General features: G+C 44.4%; 1 protein-coding gene across 1 annotated transcript; it reads left to right on the top strand.

The window, feature by feature from the left end:
• Positions 1 to 4,276: 4,276 nt before the first annotated feature.
• Positions 4,277 to 18,197, top strand: LOC310787079 (paired amphipathic helix protein Sin3b-like). Its single transcript, XM_083648416.1, has 17 exons — positions 4,277 to 4,395; positions 5,893 to 6,048; positions 6,166 to 6,291; positions 6,479 to 6,568; positions 6,756 to 6,874; positions 7,314 to 7,527; positions 8,112 to 8,228; positions 8,361 to 8,599; positions 10,164 to 10,347; positions 10,871 to 11,267; positions 11,656 to 12,234; positions 13,045 to 13,214; positions 14,417 to 14,590; positions 15,922 to 16,014; positions 16,188 to 16,279; positions 16,699 to 16,897; positions 17,117 to 18,197. Exons 2-17 carry the CDS (start codon positions 5,944 to 5,946, stop codon positions 17,351 to 17,353), a joined length of 3,135 nt encoding a protein of 1,044 aa, XP_083504542.1. The 5' UTR covers positions 4,277 to 4,395; positions 5,893 to 5,943; the 3' UTR covers positions 17,354 to 18,197.
• Positions 18,198 to 19,248: the final 1,051 nt, after the last annotated feature.

Below are 19,248 nucleotides of genomic sequence, written 5' to 3'. Positions count from 1 at the left end.
AGAAAGGAGCTGTTAGGAATTTAAATAACAAAATTTAATTGGAAGTAATTGTACGGGATCATGTCTATGTTCCCCGGGTTCTATATTCCCTGTTTTTCACTAACCCTAAACCTAACCTCCCCCAGACCCTAACCTCTCCCACGCCTAAACCTAACCTCCCCCAGGGAACATAAGGGTTCTATGTTCCCTGGTCCCACAAAAACGGGGAACATAGGACCCGGGGAACATAGGGATGACCCCAATTGTACCATAGAAGAATAACCAGGCTGCAGTAGCTAAAAATGCACAATTATGTCACATAAGAGTAGCCTAATTGTTATAACAAGGTTGTAGCCATCCATCAACCCTGTATATAAGTCATGTGTGTCAATGATAACGCAACTTAAAAATGTTAACAGTGCTACACTGTTGTGTGTGTTGGTGGCAAAGTTAAGTTACACAAAATGAGGCCCTTTTACAGAGAGATCTCTGCCCCACCACATCTCTTGTTACAGGTCTAATCTGTCATGTTGTCTCATTTGGAAAGATATGGAAAAAAGTACTTTATGGTTTTCTGTTCTAAGCTTTTTTTTTAATTCTAATGGTTCCTCATTTTGATGTGTAAGACTGTCAACAATAAACAATTTTACATCCCAATCATCTGTGGTTCACTTCCTTGAAATTCACTCAGCAATGCAGTGTAAAGTCAGGGTTGCCTCTTTAGCTGTATCTTGTACATGCTGAATGTCCGTGCGGCATTTTCTTCTGGCTTTTTGCGAGAGTGCAAATCCATAATTATCCCAGTATCCTTGCTTTTATCTCACATGTTTACTACTAAGTTCGTCGTGTTCGTGTGGATTCAGCTAGTTTGTACAGTAGCTATGTCGTTTCGTTTCGCACGGAGTAACATTTTGTTTCTTTGTAGCATTGAAGGGGGTGTGGAACAATCTGAATTCTCTTGTGAAGTCGGCTCCGCCTCTCTATGCGGCTGCGCAGTTGAATTTTTCACTCCTACTCTGGCTTCCGGACGCCAAGACAGACCGCTGCCGCCGAATTTAAAGAGACAGGCGATACTTATTTTAAATAAGATAAACGGCAACCATTGTCCCTAAAGCTTATTTTCCGAGGGTTCGTCTTGTCGTAGCTTGTTTATCAGTTATTCTTTAAAGCGATAATGGCGTTTAATCAAAGTCGCAGCGAGTAGCAGCTTGCTTGTCATCACCCTCCACTCTGGTGGATTTTCCGTCCTTTGCGTTGTGCGGAGAGAGACTGTCCAGCTAGGCAAGTAGCGTCAATAGACGTTACTGGCAGGCTGGCTTCCCGACCAAGAGGGAGATTTGTCGGCTAGCCAACAACTAGAGATACACCGAAGCTTCCTTCAAGTTGTGGTAGTGGCTTCAAGCCTCCTGTCGCCGGGATAATGGCGAAGATCCAGGCACACAGCACCCCGAAGCAAATAAACCAAATCCAAGACAAGCCTTACGTTGTAACACAAAAGCAAGTGCAACAGCAGCACTTCCAAAAACTGAAGGTAAGACAAGCGAATACGAGCAGGGAAAAGTCCCCTCACACAGTCACAACCATTTTGTTCGTCTGATCATTGCTTGGGATTTGCGGCTTTCTTTTTCTCTGCCAACGCTGAGTGTAGTAAAAGGAATGGCTGGCTAACGTTAGTTAGCTCGCTGGCCTATTAAAAGTAATTCATTGCTAAATGGCAGAACACAATGACATTTAAGGTTAGACTTGTGCGCAAGATTCCGTTAATGAATTGGCCCACTGACTGTCGAAACACAGTTGACGGTAGTTCGTTATCTACGATGTCAATAATAGCTACCGTGAGCTAACGTTAACTCTCCGACCTCGGCTGTTCGAAGTTCCTCCTTGTTCGTTTTTCAGCCACCCTGAACAAAGTGGAGGACGCGAGCCCGGTTCACGTTTAACGTTAGCAAAGAACGGCTTGTTCACTTGATTAGCAGCTTCATTGAAAATGTCTTTGTTTTTGCACGAATGATTTTCATATCGGCAAACGCGTCACTGTTGGCTAGTTACCAACTGTAACAACATATCCAGGCTGTATTACATCGTGTCTGTGTAACGTTAACGCTAGTAGGTGTTGTGGTGGAGTTATTGTCAAATCACTGGTTGTTGGCTAACGTTAGCCAAGCTAACGCTCTCCAGTTGTGTATTATTTTTTGACAATGCTTTGTGTGAACAAATTGTTATTTTTTCTTTATCGTTCTGATTACAGATATGGACCAACGAACAAATACGCCTTCCTGTTTTTTGTATACACTCCTGTTTATTTATTTATTTGTAACGTTAGTGGCAGGAACGCTAGCTTGTGTGTTGATTTAACACTTCACTTGTCAATGAAGACAGCAAACGTTAGCTATTTGGATGATCCATTGTTGTATCGAGAAATCCTGCAATGCAATTTTCTCGATCTTTAGCCAAGGGGCTTGGAACCCAATAGGAGTAACGTTATGTGCCTGTCTAATCATGCATGGCAGCATGATTAGCGATGAACCTTTGACAACAGATGTGTAGTCAGGCCATTGTCCTGTCAAACCTTTTTAAAGCTATTGGCTTTGCATCTCTGTTGGATCTGTTTCATGAACAGCACAGATGTGAGTGAAAATGCTTCTCCTTAGTTCCTGGTGAGACTGTAATTTTGCTTTGTGCTGCATTGATTTGGTCATTTTGTCTCTGTCTTTAGGTTGAAGATGCCTTGTCATATCTGGACCAAGTCAAAATACGGTTTGGGAATGATCCTGGAATATACAACAAGTTTCTTGACATCATGAAAGAGTTCAAGTCACAGAGGTACAGTAGCTATGGCAATTTACAAAACAACCAACTTGAATGTATGGATTCATAGAAAAGGATGACACCGCATTGGTTAAACTGTATACGAGCGTGTAGGGAATTTGACAACTTTCTAAATATACCCATACAAGGATCCATCGTAGATTTCCTGTAATCTTTTTTCTTCTAATATGGATCAGGTGTTAGGATGATGTCATCATTCCTACTGTGATGTCATAGATCACTCACTGATGATGTCATAACACAAGGTGATGTCATGTCCGGGAGAGGGGGGGTACTGTTAGATGATGTCATCATTCCCACTATGATGTCATAGATCACTGATGATGTCACAGACGGTGATGATGTCATGATTCATAAGTGTCTAAATCATGCCTCTCGGATGGTCTCACTGATGATGTCATAACACAAGGTGATGTCATATTCGGGACCTATAAAGGTTTGCTCTGCAGGTCCTCTGCAGTTGTTCATAGACTATTCTCACGACAACCCTCTGCAACAGTTCCCATCTTTCGAACCTTGCAGACCCAGCTATCAAGTTCCACAGCGTTCCTAGTTATCGAGACTTCAGTTACCAAGTGTGTCTTGGCCATCAAGTATCCGCACCTAAATCTACATGTCTCACAGCGACCCTAACATCAGGAAGAAATTGCATTAAAGCTTTCTATTGTGGTCATCTAACATTTGATCATATATTGGAATTTAAGTGTGAATTATCATTAGTGAGTTGCCTACCTTCATTTTAGACAGAGCTGCAGGACCCTGTTTGAGAGCATGAACTGGTTGTCTTCATGCAGCACATACAAGGGGAGGCTAATCTTATTTGTGATCACTTCCTCTGTTCAACGTTCCACCACTAAAAAATGTCTTGTCTGTTCTCCTGAATAGCATTGACACACCGGGGGTTATAAACCGTGTGTCACAACTCTTCCATGGGCACCCGGACCTGGTCTTGGGCTTCAATGCCTTCTTACCGCCGGGGTATCGGATAGAGATCCCTAAGAACGGAATGGTTTTCCTGCAGTCTCCTTTCTCAACCCAGGTGAGACAGTTGAATCGGATAAGCTTCTCAAAACCAGTACTTAAAAAATATTCAAGTACATTAAGGTTGCTTTACACTACATTTTAGCCATCATCTTGTCATTTCACTCGTAGACATTTTCCTATAAAGCTTGTGCCGTTTTCTTGCATTAATGCATCTATAAATCATACTACTATATCCAGGTATCCCCAGGCCAGCAGGGGAAGAGTGTAGCCACCCCTGCTGTGACTGTGCCCTCTGGTAGTACCTCTGTTTCCCACGTTGAGGCTGGACCTGCCCAGAGCAGTGAGGCATCGGCGGGCCCACCAGAGACCCTGTCCTCCTCAACCACCACAGGACCTCCCGAGCCCCCCAGCAGACTTTCCCTTCCCCTGACCAGCAGAGAGACCCCGAATCAGGCACCCACCTCTTCTGTGTCACCCCCTGCCTCAGAGCCAAGCCCTGTAGAGTTTGACAGTGCCATCAGCTATGTCAATAAGATTAAAAACCGTTTCCTGGACCATCCAGAGATCTATAGAGCCTTCCTGGAGATTCTGCATACATACCAGGTACTGTGGAGATATTGTGAGTTAAAATACAGCATGACACAAAATTGAAATGGAGCTAGTTGATATTGTATTTTTGCCTAATGAAAATATGGTGATTTAAATTGCTTTCTAGTAGTGTAATATTAGTATAGATAGGTTCAGTGTAGGAATTTAGCCAGGGGCAAGGGCAAAAATGTCCTAAGAAATCTCAGAATGTCCCTAAAAATCATGATCCAGGGGCAAAAATTGCCCCCAAAATTTGGACAATTTTCTTTTTATTCAGTTCATTTAATTTGCATTTCCATCTCTAACACATACTCAGCACCTGTCCTGCAAGCTGGTTGCCAGAAGAAGACAAAGAACACACACAAAAAACAGCGCTGTTGTTCACACTATGCTTTAGCAAAGCTTATACACTAATTCGTTTTCTTTTAAGTTGGGGGCAAAAGTTGAAATTTTTAAATTTCCTAACACTGGGTAAGATATTATTCATTGTACTCTACATTCATGCTTTGTCTCCTCCCGCACGATTTTGAAGAAGAATTGGACTGAGGATCTTCGCTGTAGCAGGCAGTGTTGGCACTACTGGTATTACAACCAAAATCAGAGTCATTTTTAGATTGCTTTATTATGGTATTTAAAATCTGAATTTTAAATGTAAATTTCTGCAGGAGAGTATACGATCAGAAAAGATAGTGTTGGTGGATTATTGTCCATTATTTATCAAATCCCCACAGAAATCTGTTCCTCAGAGGGCACTCGTCGTGTTTGTGTCACTTGCTCTAGACTCAGCCCTCAGTCTTAATCCGTTTCACTCCTGTAAGACTGAGAATATTACTATTTAAATCTTTGCATAAGGTTAGGTGGCGCTGTTGGAAGCCTTGCATCGGAGAACCAATCATGAGTGTTGTGGGCGGGCCTGCTTTCTGGGGGCAGTTCTCATGCAGAACCGGTGTCTCGCAAAACATCGTCGCATTTGCGGAGAAACATATTAATCACTTAGAAACAAACATAACCTGTTAATAGGACGTGTTTCATCCGGCCCCGGCGGCGGCGGCTAGAGGTCTTTCCCCCAGCGATAAACCAGACTCCCGAGGCTAACGTTACAGAGCCTGCTGATGACTTCACAGTAGCAAGCGGACCACTTCCGGGTAGGAAAAATTATTGTAAAATAAACCACAGCTATAAATTTTGTTTGGAGCATATCAGCTTCATGCTCTGTGTTAGGACTATGATAAATGGCATTGCCGCTACCAAATAAAATTCTAATAATAAATGTAGGCGTGTCTGCTGCCGGCGGCCCTCGCCGGGCTCGGAGAGACAGTTTCTGACAGTGAAATTCCCAGACGTTTGGTGGCGCAGCTCACCAAACGTCTGGGAGCCGAGACTACACTTGCTCTAACACCAGTGGTCATGTGTAACTAGGCCAACGTATTGACACTTGGTCTTGGGCTTTGGTCTATTTGAGGTGAGTTCTGCATCACCATTCCATTGAAGACCATTTTACCCTCTCAACAGAAGGAGCAGCTGGAGGTGAAGGAGAGTCGAGGTGGACGAGGCAGCAGTGGGATGACAGAGGATGAGGTGTTCTCCAAGGTTGCCAGTCTTTTCAAGGGACAGGAAGACCTGCTGGCTGAGTTTGGACAGTTCTTGCCTGATGCCAAGAGATCCCTGGTCAGTCAGCCAAGCCATAGGCGGAGACATACATCATAAAAAAAAACGATTGTAACAGACCAGTCTAAAGAGCCATGTCTCCTTGATCAACTCTCCTGTGTGCTTCCTCTCCGGTAGTTCACAGGGGGCTCGCTGACAGGGGGGAAAGACCAGCTGAAACGGCCGGATGAAGACGACATGATAAAACAGAGCAAGAAGAGACCCAGGCCCATGCTCCTGCAACACATGACCCCGCTACTCAAGGTAACACATTCTCTATCTGAAATATCTAGCCCGGGAAATATGCTATATTCTTCATCACAAAGGTTCATCTGCTGAATGTTTTTGTTTTATTTACTCACAAATGTCAATTTGAATATTTGTACAACTCGTTGTCTATTGAAGGATGATTATTAAGAACAATTTTGGTTTATTTTTTATTTATTTTTAGAAAAAAATGAAGTATTCCTGTACCAAAGATCAGTCATTTGCTTCGGTTGGCAAGCACGGAGTGTTACGAGAATTCACTTTCTTTGATAAGGTGAGGCGTCATTTCCCAATTGAGTAATGTTGGATTTCTTCGGGCCACTATTCCTTTTGCCCACTATCACCCCATTCCCCCCACCCCCACTTTGCTCTCTTGCTGTCTCTGTCTTTCACAATGTCTTCTTGACACATCCGATTTGTCTGACCCACCTTATCTCTTTTTTACCCCACACTTCATTTAGGTCCGTCGCCTGTTTAAAAGTCAGGAAGTGTATGAGAACTTCCTGCGCTGCATCGCCTTGTTTAACCAGGAAGTGGTTTCAGGAGCTGAGCTGCTACAGCTAGTCACTCCTTTCCTGGGGTGAGTGGATGGAACGATTCAGATGAATGAACGTGTGAAATGGCTAGCTGAAAATGACGGGGAAAAAAAGAATGAATAGATGAGAGAATTGGATTTAAAAGTGGTGACTTGATGGATAGAGTGGCTCCGGTGAGCGTGCAGAAGGTGCAGACGCTATTGTCTGATGTTGTAAAAGAGGCATACCTGTATTACTGCTGGGAGGGCAAACAGCAACTCTGATGCATGTTGGTGGTTATGACCTAATGAAAATACATAACAGTTCTGAACTTAGCTGTGCCAAATGAAAGGACAAAAAGGTACTTGGATACATATTAGAACAGTTATTTTATTCACACCATACCCAAACGGGTCTCATTGTTCTGATGGGAATCACTTGGTGTCTGCTTTCCCGTTGTGCTCCTCATTCATGTGTCGTTCATATTCTTCGATCTCCTTCCAGGAAGTTTCCTGAACTGTACACACAGTTCAAGTCGTTTCTGGGGGACAAAGAACTCTCTCATGCTCTGTCAGGGCTGTCCGATCGCTACATGGAGGGGGGAGGGGGCCGGGAGGTGGACTACGCCTCCTGCAAGCGCCTGGGGTCCAGCTACAGAGCACTGCCCAAGACCTACCAGCAGCCTAAATGCAGCGGACGCACTGCCATATGCAAGGAGGTACACCTACTTATATCTCTCTCCTTATGGATTTCGTACTAGATCAGTCCACGTCATGTGATTTATTAGTATTTAATTAGTAATAGAACAGCATATCATTGTGAAAATTCCTCCTTGAAGTTTTTCCAATTGATGACTTAAGACAGCGGTGGCCAAACTTTTTTTAGAGTCATGGGCCAAACAATATTAAGTGTGGCAGTTTTCAACCTGTTTAGACCAGAAAACCCCTGTGCCATCAAAGATTAATTTTCTACCTAAATAAATATGACCCATAGTAGTTTATTGATGTGCTACAATGGGTATTTCTGTATATGTTCAACATTTATTTTCAATTGCTGTGCCAACAGGTTAAGACAGATATTTTCACCAAAATTCAGTTTGAAAAATGTTCAAAAAACAGTGCAAAATAGACCGAGCCAGGGTACATTTCCCTTTTGCAAAATTCATGGCGAGCCACTTAAAAAAACGGGTAGCGGCCGGGCCGCAGTTGGCCTGCAGGCTGTAGTAGTTCGGCCACCCCATCTTAAGTCTTGTGTGTGTGTGTGTGTGTGTGTGTGTGTGTGTGCGCGCGTGCGTGCGTGTAGGTGCTGAATGATACCTGGGTGTCATTCCCCTCCTGGTCTGAGGACTCCACCTTCGTCAGCTCCAAGAAGACTCCCTATGAGGAGCAGCTGCATCGCTGTGAGGATGAGAGGTTTGAGGTAGGTGCATCACCGACAATTCTTGTAGAATCTTCTCCCTGTAAAAGTTGAGATAATGAGCTTTAACAAGACACCTTGTAATGGTTAGTGCCTTCCTAAAATGTTTTTCTGTCCATAACTCTCCATCCCTAGTTGGATGTGGTACTGGAGACCAACTTGGCCACCATCCGGGTTCTCGAGAGCGTCCAGAAGAAGATGTCCCGCCTTTCGCCCGAGGACCAGGATCGATTTAGATTGGACGACTGCCTGGGCGGAACCTCTGAGGTCATCCAGCGCCGCGCCGTTTACCGTATCTACGGCGACAAGGCCCCTGAGATCATCGAGGGGCTGAAGAGGAGTCCCGCCACCGCCGTGCCTGTGGTACTCAAGAGGTTAGGGCCGGCATTTTCTCGCTGTTGTTCGGCATCATTTCAAATCTCTTCACAGGACAGACACTCGGTGACAGAAAATCAGATTGGAAGTGTAATTATTTTTGCTTCACTCTCACCACCTCAAACCCATTCATTTCAGACTTCAACCAGCTTTCGCGCACTGAGATAAAAAATCATCTCAGTGTTTGAGAACGCCGCAAGTGCACCGCATGTACATGTAACAGCCAAGTTGTTGTTTTTGGTTGCTTGGCAACACCAGGCGTAGCGCAACCATCCAACTGTTAAGTGTTTCTGGTTCCAGTCCTCTTAAGTGCGCCTCGCGAGCGCTGCATGTGATTTCCCACCAAAATCCGCCATGCTTTCTGAACAAATCCACTGCATAGCCAGTTATTATATACTTTCATAAGTGCATGCATGGTGCTGTTATGGTGAATAATCAGGCACATTGGTGGAATACGCCAATGGGTCTTTTTCACAGCCGCCATTTTGTGTCTAAAAGTCAAGGTAACACAGGTGCAACCAACTCACTAATTAGGGCCCCAGCACTGGAACACCTAAATTGACTGGAAGTTGGAAACCCTAATGTTTTGGTGCACCTGTGTACTTACTTCCTGCCTTTTAGACACAAAATGGCTGCTGCAAAAAAGGCCCCTTAAATTTTCCTTTAATCAAGATTCTGTATTGGGAAATAAGCACGTTTCCTGCAGTTAGAAAGCGTTTTTTCATTAAAGGATGGCTTTACCAATAATCAACCCACTTTGTATCATATATAATCTCGGTAATATAAGCACATGGGCAGTGTTTACCTCCTGCGGAAACTCCACCCCCAACAGCTGCAAGTTATTAAGGCTCTCCATGGATGTGGCATACTTACAAAATCAAAATACACAATAGCAGCTGCCCTCGGAGCAGATTCCCCGTCTTGAGCAGAACTTGCGTTGTGACGTAAAACGCGTCACAACGAAGCGCTTTGCCAGAGGAGGAAGTGGGAGATCTCCGTGAGGTAAACGGAGAGAGAAGGTAAACACTGCCCATGTGCTTATATTACCAAGATTATTAATGATACAAAGTGGGTTGATTATCGGTAAAGCCATCCTTTAAGGTCGCAAGCAGGGATTTTTAATCCATTTCTTACTGTGATGAAAATGTTGATTTGTTGGCAGCATTACAGTTTGATTAGGTCCTTCTATCAATAGGCATTGTTCTCTGTTCCTCCCGTCAACAATGATGAATCAAACCAGCTGTGTTGAAAACTGTGTTTTGTGTACTCACTATATTGTACATAGGAACTTGGAAATGTTTTACATGTGGTAGGTTCCCACACAAAGGCTCCAACAGATGCATGCTGAGGTACTCCCACATTCCCTCCCACAGACACATGGCTCCTCCCACAGACACTTGGCTACTCCCACAGACACATGGCTCCTCCCACACACTTGGCTCCCCCCACAGACGCATGGCTCCTTACAGTCAAACTGTCGTATGCACAAGCAGGTGTACAGACTCACAAACATGCTTTGTGTTGTGTGAAGCGTCTTCATCCCAGGTGTGTCCTCCTCTACAGGTTGAAAGCCAAGGAGGAGGAGTGGAGAGAGGCCCAGCAGGGTTTCAATAAGATCTGGAGGGAGCAGTATGAGAAGGCCTACCTCAAGTCCCTGGACCACCAAGGGGTCAACTTCAAACAGAATGACATGAAGGCCCTGCGTTCAAAGAGTCTCCTCAATGAGATTGAGAGCGTCTATGATGAGGTAGGTCCTGCACCTCTCTCCTTATCTGCCGGCTTCACACTAGAGCTTTCATAATATGAAAAGATGATAATAAGGTTTGGAGTGTAAATTAATATTGATGTATAATTTTTTGGCCGGGCCGTAGGCACAGTGGGTAACATATTACCATTGCGCTGGTGTTAAACACTTTGGAGTGCACAAAACTGCACATCTCTGGAGGTGTGGCTCATCTTGGCCCAGCCACCACTAGGGGCATGTCGGCTTTTCCCACTCTTTTCTACTCTCTTGGTATTGTGTAGTGTTTCCATTTTCATCTTAATTGTCATAGGAAAACAGCTGCAATTTAGGTGATAGTACTTTTTTTTTTTACTTCATAAGTAAAAAAAAAAAAAAAAAATTACATTACATGGTCCTTTATAAGTAGCTTAATTTCCCTAGGGTCTATGAAACCCATTTAAAAACTGTTTTTTTTTAATCTTCATGATCATTAGTCCTGTCACTGGCTCTTCCTGCGTTAATCTCTGTGTTTTCCTGTCCATCTCAGCGTCAGGAGCAGAGCACAGAGGAGGGCGGCGTGGGCCAGCAGGCCCGGAACGGCTCTGGTTCTGGTTCGGCCTCAGCCAGTGAACCTCACATGGTGTTTACCTACGATGACAAGCAGATCCTGGAGGACGCCGCTGCACTCATCATCTACCATGTGAAACGTCAGCCCACCATCCACAAAGACGACAAGGACCACATCAAGCGCATCATCCAGCACTTTGTTCCAGACCTCTTCTTCTCCCGCCGAGGCGAGCTCAGCGACACGGAAGACTGGACAGACGAGGAGGCCGAGCCCGAGGAGGGTGGAGAGAGAGGAGAGAGAGGAGGAGAGAGAGGAGAGCGAGGAGGAGAGAGAGGAGAGAGAGGAGGAGAGAGAGGAGAGCGAGGAGGAGAGAGAGGTAGGGATGGGAATCACCAGAGTCCCCACGATACAATTTGATCATGATACTTATTATGTCATAATACAATATTATTTACGATTTAAAAAAATATTGCGATATATTGTGATTTATTACCTTTTTTCAACTGCAAATTATGTCACCAAAGGAAAAAAGTTAGTCAACATCTGTTTGATCTAGTAAGATAAAGTTTCCAGTCTGTTCATCTCACTTCAATCATTTTTATTGCAGCAAACTTGGATTGTCAAGCAGACAGACTGACCAACACTCATAAATGTTGCATGCACTTGACAATTTATAGAATAAAATATCGCAATTCTTTTCATTTGTGCGTTATGATATATTGCCACACAAAAAATAATAATCCCCCCCCCCCCCCCACCCCTAGAAAGAGGAGGAGGAGGACCATCGTCGGCAGCAGCAGCATCAGGAGGAGGAGGAAGTGGTAATTTGAATAATGCACCAGGAGCAGGGGTAGCCACAGGTAGCCAGTCTCAACCCCAACAAGCCCAGTCCCAGACCCAGACCCAGACCCAACCCCAGCAGCAGCTGAACGGAGAGTCCAGGCGGAGGCGCTGCAGCCCGTCCCAACCCACAGACACGGAGGCCTCCACCACCTCCAGCAGCACCAGCCAGCCTGGAGGCACCGGCGGCTCCACCCCCGGCTCCACCCCCATGGAGATCAGCTCAACCGCGACCGGCGAGAAGGTGGACCTGCGCGACCCTGAAGCGGAGCACCAGAAGGATCTGGACGGCGTCTACAACCTGTTCTTCGTCAACAACAACTGGTACTTCTTCCTGCGGCTGCACCAGACGCTGTGCTCACGGCTGCTGCGGGTGTACCGGCAGGCAGAGCGGCAGCTGCTGGAGCACCGGGCCGAGCAGAGCAGGGAGAGGCTGCTCTTGGCAGAGGGAAGGAGGGACAAGGCCTGTGACCTAGCCATGGAGCTACGCCTCAAACAGCCTAGTATGTACAACTACTGGTCAAGTGTATCCACCTTGGGATGGTCTGATCAAAGTACCGTATTTCATTTCAAATCAGTCAACTAGTTGCCATACAGTATGTAGCCCAACATGGAAAAGTAGGCACATTGTTGGAGATGGTGCTATTTTTTCCCCATAGCGCTCAGAGCTTTAAAATAGATATTATGTAATGGGGATTGTGAAATAATTTTGTTTGAATTACCAATTACTGTATCCCAAAGTGCTTTTAGATCTAACTTTCTCTGATGTTCTAAAGTTAAATAAGGTGTGTTCTTGGCATTTGGAGGCTTCTTTGAAATGCTCCAGATTACTAAAAAGACTGATGCACATTTTTTGCAACCTTTTTTTGGACGGGTATGCAGACTGCCTCGTCAGCATTTGGAACAGGAGGGCATTGAAAGTTCCATGCTCAAAATGTGACAATGAAACATGAATACATTGGCTAGGTGTACTGCTTTCTCATCATATTGTTGTACTGGCCCTGGTATGTAAGTGTAGTATTCTGTAACGTTTTTTCCCCCAGGTGAGCTGGGATTACAGGAGATGTAGCATACTGTCCTCTCTCATTCTGCACCACACGTGCGTAGTCCTGCACGGTATAGGATAGGATAGGGTGTGATAACATATTACAATGGCTCTTCTTTTTTGCCCTGCCCTGCACAGATGAGATGGAGCTTAAATCATACTCCCAGCATTGCTTGATATGGTACAACTGCGATGAAAAACAGGATCGATAGATTAGTAATACATTATGACAGGATATAACGTGTGATTTCCACCCTGCTTTCCACAGGTGAGGTGGAGTTAGAGGAGTACTACCCAGCCTTCCTAGACATGGTGCGTAGCCTGCTGGACGGCAACCTGGAGTCCACACAGTACGAGGACACACTGAGGGAGATGTTCACCATCCACGCCTACATAGGTTTCACCATCGACAAGCTCATCCACAACATCATCCGGCAGGTAAGCAACAGTCACTTTCACAGCGAGCACAGCACACATAACTTGATCATCTACCATAGCGCTGTGACGTTGACATTCGGTAATCTAAAAATTAACACAAACATTGAATGGCACATTCGAACATCAAAAGGAATGTTCAATATTGTCTATCCATTTGTATTGGCTATCGTTCTCAAAGTGGGGTCCTTGAGGGGGTTCGAGGGGGTCAAAAATGGGAGTAATTAAGTTATCCCCATGGGGAAATTCATCCTCTACTAGGAGCAGTGGGCAGCCGCAGTGCAGCGCCCGGGGACCAACTCCCGTTCTTTTTTGCCATTGCCTTGGTCAGGGGCACTGACAGGAGTATTTACCCTAACATACATGTCTTTGGTGGTGGGAGGAAACCAGAGCACCCGGAGAAAACCCACATGACCACGGGGAGAACATGCAAACTCCACACAGAAAGCACCTGGGCCGGACTGGGGTTCGAACCCGGGACCTTCTCGCTGTGAGGCAACAGTGCTAACCACTGAGCCACCGTGCCGTCATAATTATCTTCACTATAATTCCATCCCTAAGTAACACAATGACCGAATGTATGACTATTTAGTTTCTGGAATAAAACATCTAAAAGCAAAACAAAAAATATCTGGTGGGAGACCCTGGGACAAAATATTGTCAATTGGGGGTCCCTGGTCTAATTTATGTCACTAATTTAGTACCACTGACCTAAATAAGTTGAAAAATGGCTACTACCACTTGTCCCACAGCTGCAGGAGCACCCGGAAAATATTGCCATTGAAGTAGCCTGTCTCCATTTAAATTCATTTTCAATAAAGGCGGTCTATTGTCCGGGCAGGACTGTCAGGACTTTAAACATGTCTGGACAGATGGATTCGTCACCATCTGTTTAGCAAAATAAACATTCCTACTTTTTTCCCCTTTTTGTAAATAGTGGCAAGCGGTTGTCAGTCTTTCTGTCAAAATCGTGTCTGTTTTGCCCTCTAGTGGACATACCTAGTATAACACTAGAAATATATCAACATTATTGATTGAAAAAATGTATAACAAAATATTATTGATTTTATATGGATTTCATATTTAAGTATTCAAATTGTAATTGTTGTCACAGTCCTAATCTACCGTTTACATATCTAACCATTTCTCCTTCCTGATTTTTTTTTTTTTTTTGTCGAATTCTAATCCCCCACCCTCCACTGTAGCTGCAGCACCTAGTGAGCGACGAGGTGTGTCTGCAGGTGGCCGAGCTGTACCTGGCTGAGAGGAAGAGGGGCGCGGCAGGGGGCAACCTGTCCTCCCAGTGCGTCCGGGCGGCCTGGGAGACCAGCTACCAGTGGAAGTCTGAGAGAGTCATGGCTGAGGAGAACTGCTTCAAGGTGAGGGCAACATCTGGAAAAAAATATAGTACACTAGACAACCACATATGAGTAACTGCTTCAATGTAACGACTAGCCATGAATTGTCCATTACGCCTGATTGGACTGACAGACAGAGTCTGTGACTCTGTGCTAGTTTGGTCAAAGACGATGGGATTTCAAGCAAGACGGCCCAACTTCAACTAACTTCCTGTCATTTTGTCACGTGGGTTTTGCCCATGGTGCCACTTAGGAGACTTTCATCAGGTCTTAGTCAATGGTTGACCCCACCCATTTAGGAGACTTGCTGCTACCATTTGTTAGAATTGGCTGTGGTGATCCATCTATACTATAGTATAATCTCTATGGGTCCATGTGATTGTAATTGGCACAGATGATCTTGTATTGTGTGAGCATTACGGACCATTGTGGATACTGTTACACTGTTGGATATCATCATTTTGTGATGTTCAGTGCATTCCATTGTGTGATATAAGTGTTATAATTTGTGACCTGAATTGTGAGTGACCATAAAACATTTGATTTAAGCGAGAACAAAAAATAACAACGGGGAAAAATTATATTTTTGTAGAATTTAGTATTTTTAGTAGAATTATTTTAGTAGGTCACGGGTTGGCTTGGTTCGAGGCTTAAAACTCGTTATTTAAGGATTTATCGAAATGTCTATGGAGAAAATGAATGCGCAACTTCAACTTGCGGGGCAAATGACGTCACGAAAAGTCACGTGACTGTTGCGCTCTATTTGTCCTCCAGCAAGACTCCTACAGAGCATAACATATTTAATCCCATTGACTCATTATTGACTTGAAACCTGGAGTTGTTGTTTGTGGCTGTAGTGTGTTGATTTACTGATTTACTGGCAGAGGTGGTACTAGAGCCTGACTGATGTGGGATTTTTTACCGATAGGGGGCTGATCTAGTTATCCCTTCTTTTCTTTTCTTTTTTGCTGGAATGAAAATACACGTTTTCTATGTGGATTGTGCGCACTGATATGACTATGCAAAAGTACTCAGAAGGCTGCTTTCTTAAACAAGTAACTTTATTGAAGAATATGTAACATTAAATTGTCAACACATCGGCGTAATGGCACAAATGCAAATGACAGAAATCCACCAAGTGCAACGCTTGTTAGAAAATTGTGTTTTCCATGAAGACACCTGTCAGAGTTTTGTCGAGAAAATTGACGGAGGTGGCCGCCCCGTAGTTCTCTAGTATGCAGGAAGAACCCCTGCTGTAGGTTAACCTGCTGTGTAGGTTAACCTGTGTGGCTGCTGTAGGTTAACCTGCTGTAGTAGGTTAACCTGTGTGTCTTGTCATTTTGTCCCATCAGGTGATGTTTATCCAAAACAAGGGTCAAGTTTCGATGACCATCGAGCTACTGGACACAGAGGAGGCCCAGGCTGATGACCCGCTAGATGTACAGGTAAACACACACACACACACACACACACTTGAATGTTTGTGTTTACGGACAGGCTGACCCTCGACACTTGGGAACTTTATTGGATTGAACTTCAATGTTCATTACAACACGGGCTTCACTTCAGGGCTTGTGTTCCGCTGTTAACAACAATCCTCTCTTCCTCCTTCCTTCAGTGTCTGTCCAGCTACATGGAGCAGTTTGTAGGAACAGAGTCCAGTCTGTGTTCTCAGGAGGGATACTTCTTCAAACCCGTATTTCTGCCCAGGTAGGAGAGAGTTAAACATGGCAGAGATGCTGTATACTCACTTCAACTTGCTGTCTTCACTACCTACAGTTATAGTGCAAATGCTGTTTTCTCATCTATCTTCATCTCTTCATCTTGGACCCTGTGCAACATTCAATCCCCACCTTTCCTGTCTGCCTACTGTCCTATCTAAATAAACCTACTGTCCTATCTAAATAAACCTACTGTCCTATTTAAATAAACCTACTGTCCTATCTATCTAAATAAACCTACTGTCCTATCTGAATAAACCTACTGTCCTATCTAAATAAACCTACTGTCCTATCTAAATAAAGGCAAAAATGCCCAAAAAGACTTAACTACCTCCCAAAGGTCCACCAGTATGTAGATGCACTGGTATTCTTTGGGTTAGTGATCTCCCTGTGTTTTTGTTCCTGCAGGAACCTGCGTCGTTTCCGTCGCTGGCAGGTGCGGCAGGTGGAGGCCATGCGCTGCAGGAGAGAGTGGCACCGCCAGCTGGGCGTGGAGAACGCCGGCAGCCTGGATTGTCGCTTCAAACTCAACACCCACAAGATGGTGTTTGTCATGAACTCTGAGGATTACATGTACCGCCGAGGGGCCCTGGTCAAGGCCCGGAAGGTACAGTGGACACGTGATTTTTTTTAATTAAATGTCATTGTCTTCCTGTTGTGAGTAACATTATTATGCATATTAAAACCATGTGATGTCCCACGCAGAGAATGCGGGAAGTCATTTGTGTCGGGAGAATCAAACCCCGCTTGTGTTTTCTGCTAGTGAGCAAATCCCGTTGGTTTGTCTTTACATTCGACTCTAAAGGCCTTTCTTCTCCCTCCACAGTCGCAGCACCGAGTGGCCGCGAACCAGCACGACCGCTTTGACAAGTGGCACCAGGGGTGGGTGGCCGATCACGTGACGGCGTCGGCCGAACGCTCAGTCCAGGATTGGCTACTGGGCGAGGAGGAAGAAGACATGATCCCCTGCAAGACGACCTGCCTGTCCACCGAAGTGAAAGGCCAAGCGGTCAACAGATACCAAGTTCATTACAGCGGTAGCAAACCCCCCGCCTCGCCCTAGAGGACTGGATCGAGATGGACATATACCATATACACCCACAGACAAATGCATGGACATACAGGACATCCACACTACATAGACATACAGCTGCAGTCCCGGTTCTCTACCTTCCTCCACAAGATGATCACTCGTTCACTTTTCCCTCATGGATTGAAGAAAGAAAGACGCCCAGTGGAGACATTTCGGGCAAATGGGGTAAAAGCCGGAGCTATTTACAGCAGTCCAGTGAATGGTGAGTCAGTCAATGAGTGCACAGCAAAGAGGAGTGCCGAGACAGAGACCAGAGACAGTGGTCATGAACTGGAGTGAACTTGGCCCTGACTGACTTGTTGGGACCGGACCCCCGCTCCGATGCGAAAGGGTTGGACACGGCACAACGGGAGTTCTTCATCATCCTCAGCATCACCATCCTCATCCTCGCTTCTCTGGTGGCAATCGGCGCCACAAGCTGATCAGACCGATGGACAGACAGTCGGGAGATGATCAGATCATGGAGTTTGTTTCGGAAATGTGAATGTCTCTTTCTTTTTTTAAAGTCCAATGTAGTTTTTAGCTTCTAAAGCCAGAGAGCCTTTTGCTTGTTGGTTGGTTGGTTTATGCGTGTTTATACGGAGAGATATGGTAAATGTGTGTATGTATGTGTCCTGCTCTCTTCATTTTGTCTCTGTATGCCCAGTACAGACTCTACAACTCTAGTAATTGCATTATTACTGTATGTGCATATATACAACAGTGTTTCTGTATTTATGCATTTACATGAGTATGTTGATTGATGCATCTAAAGATCATGGTTCTTTACAGTGTTTGCTGTCAGCCAACTCTTGATGTTTTCATTTTGTTTTTGGTCGATCTTTTTTCTTTTTCTTTTTCTTTTTTTTTTGTGTTGTAGCTAATCTAAACAAGTTATCACCGGGGCAACCAGGAGTCCTTCAAATTAATTGGTTTAATGTTATGAAGCATTCAAATTATGTAACATATTCATGATTTCACCAAATGTTTACTTTGCATTGTTGTCTTTTTTGCATACTGACATTGAAAATAAAAGTAAAATATCAGTGTTAAAAAAGAATGTATAACATTTATCCTGTATCAGTTATCATGAAATAAACAACCTAGTTGTGACCTTCTTAAATGTTGCCTGTCAAGTCTTTTGTTTGTTGGCTTGGTGAGGCTATAATTAAGAGTATAGAATCTGTAAACAGAGATTCACACAGAATGCAACTCTGTATAGGATAATGCTGGCAGGGTTCCTACGCCAGGAAACTAGAGGCCATAGGACACACCTATTACTTACACACAATAACAGCACGGTTGTATCTATTATTTGCCTTTACCCACTTGGTCATTATATCCATATTACTAATGATTATTTATCAAAAATCTCATTGTGTAAATATTTTGTGAAAGCAATATTACAATATTGTCGCAATATCAATATCGAGGTATTTGGTGAAAAATATTGTGATATTTGATTTTGTCCATATCACCCAGCCCTACCTGTGATATCTCACATGTGGCAAAAAAAAGAAAAGAAAATATAGATATAAATTATATTATGTATCATAATTCAGCCTAAAAATACAGATATATAATTTGTTGGCCATATCACCCTGCCCTATGCTGGAGGACGTGGGCTAGTTGTTGGTTCAATCCTTGCATCAGACTGTGGCTTCAGAAATGTTTGAACACTGGGAACTGTGGCACTCGAACAATTGTGATGTCACTGATGATGTCATAATGTCCATGACATCATCAGTGATGAGCAGGCGAGGCCACGCAGCAGCTGAGCTGCGGGTGAGGCCGCGCTCGGGGCTGGAACCCTAGTCTAACAATCTCAATAAGACTGCATGATTCTCAGTTTCTAAATTCAAAGCTACTGCAATCATTTGGACCTT

The sequence above is a fragment of the Poromitra crassiceps genome, assembly GCF_964638095.1.
Source record: "Poromitra crassiceps genome assembly, chromosome: 12".
In the NCBI taxonomy this organism is placed as follows: Eukaryota; Metazoa; Chordata; class Actinopteri; order Beryciformes; family Melamphaidae; genus Poromitra; species Poromitra crassiceps.
The sequence above is the reverse complement of the archived record's forward strand: the minus strand, read 5'-3'. Positions and strand labels throughout refer to the sequence as shown.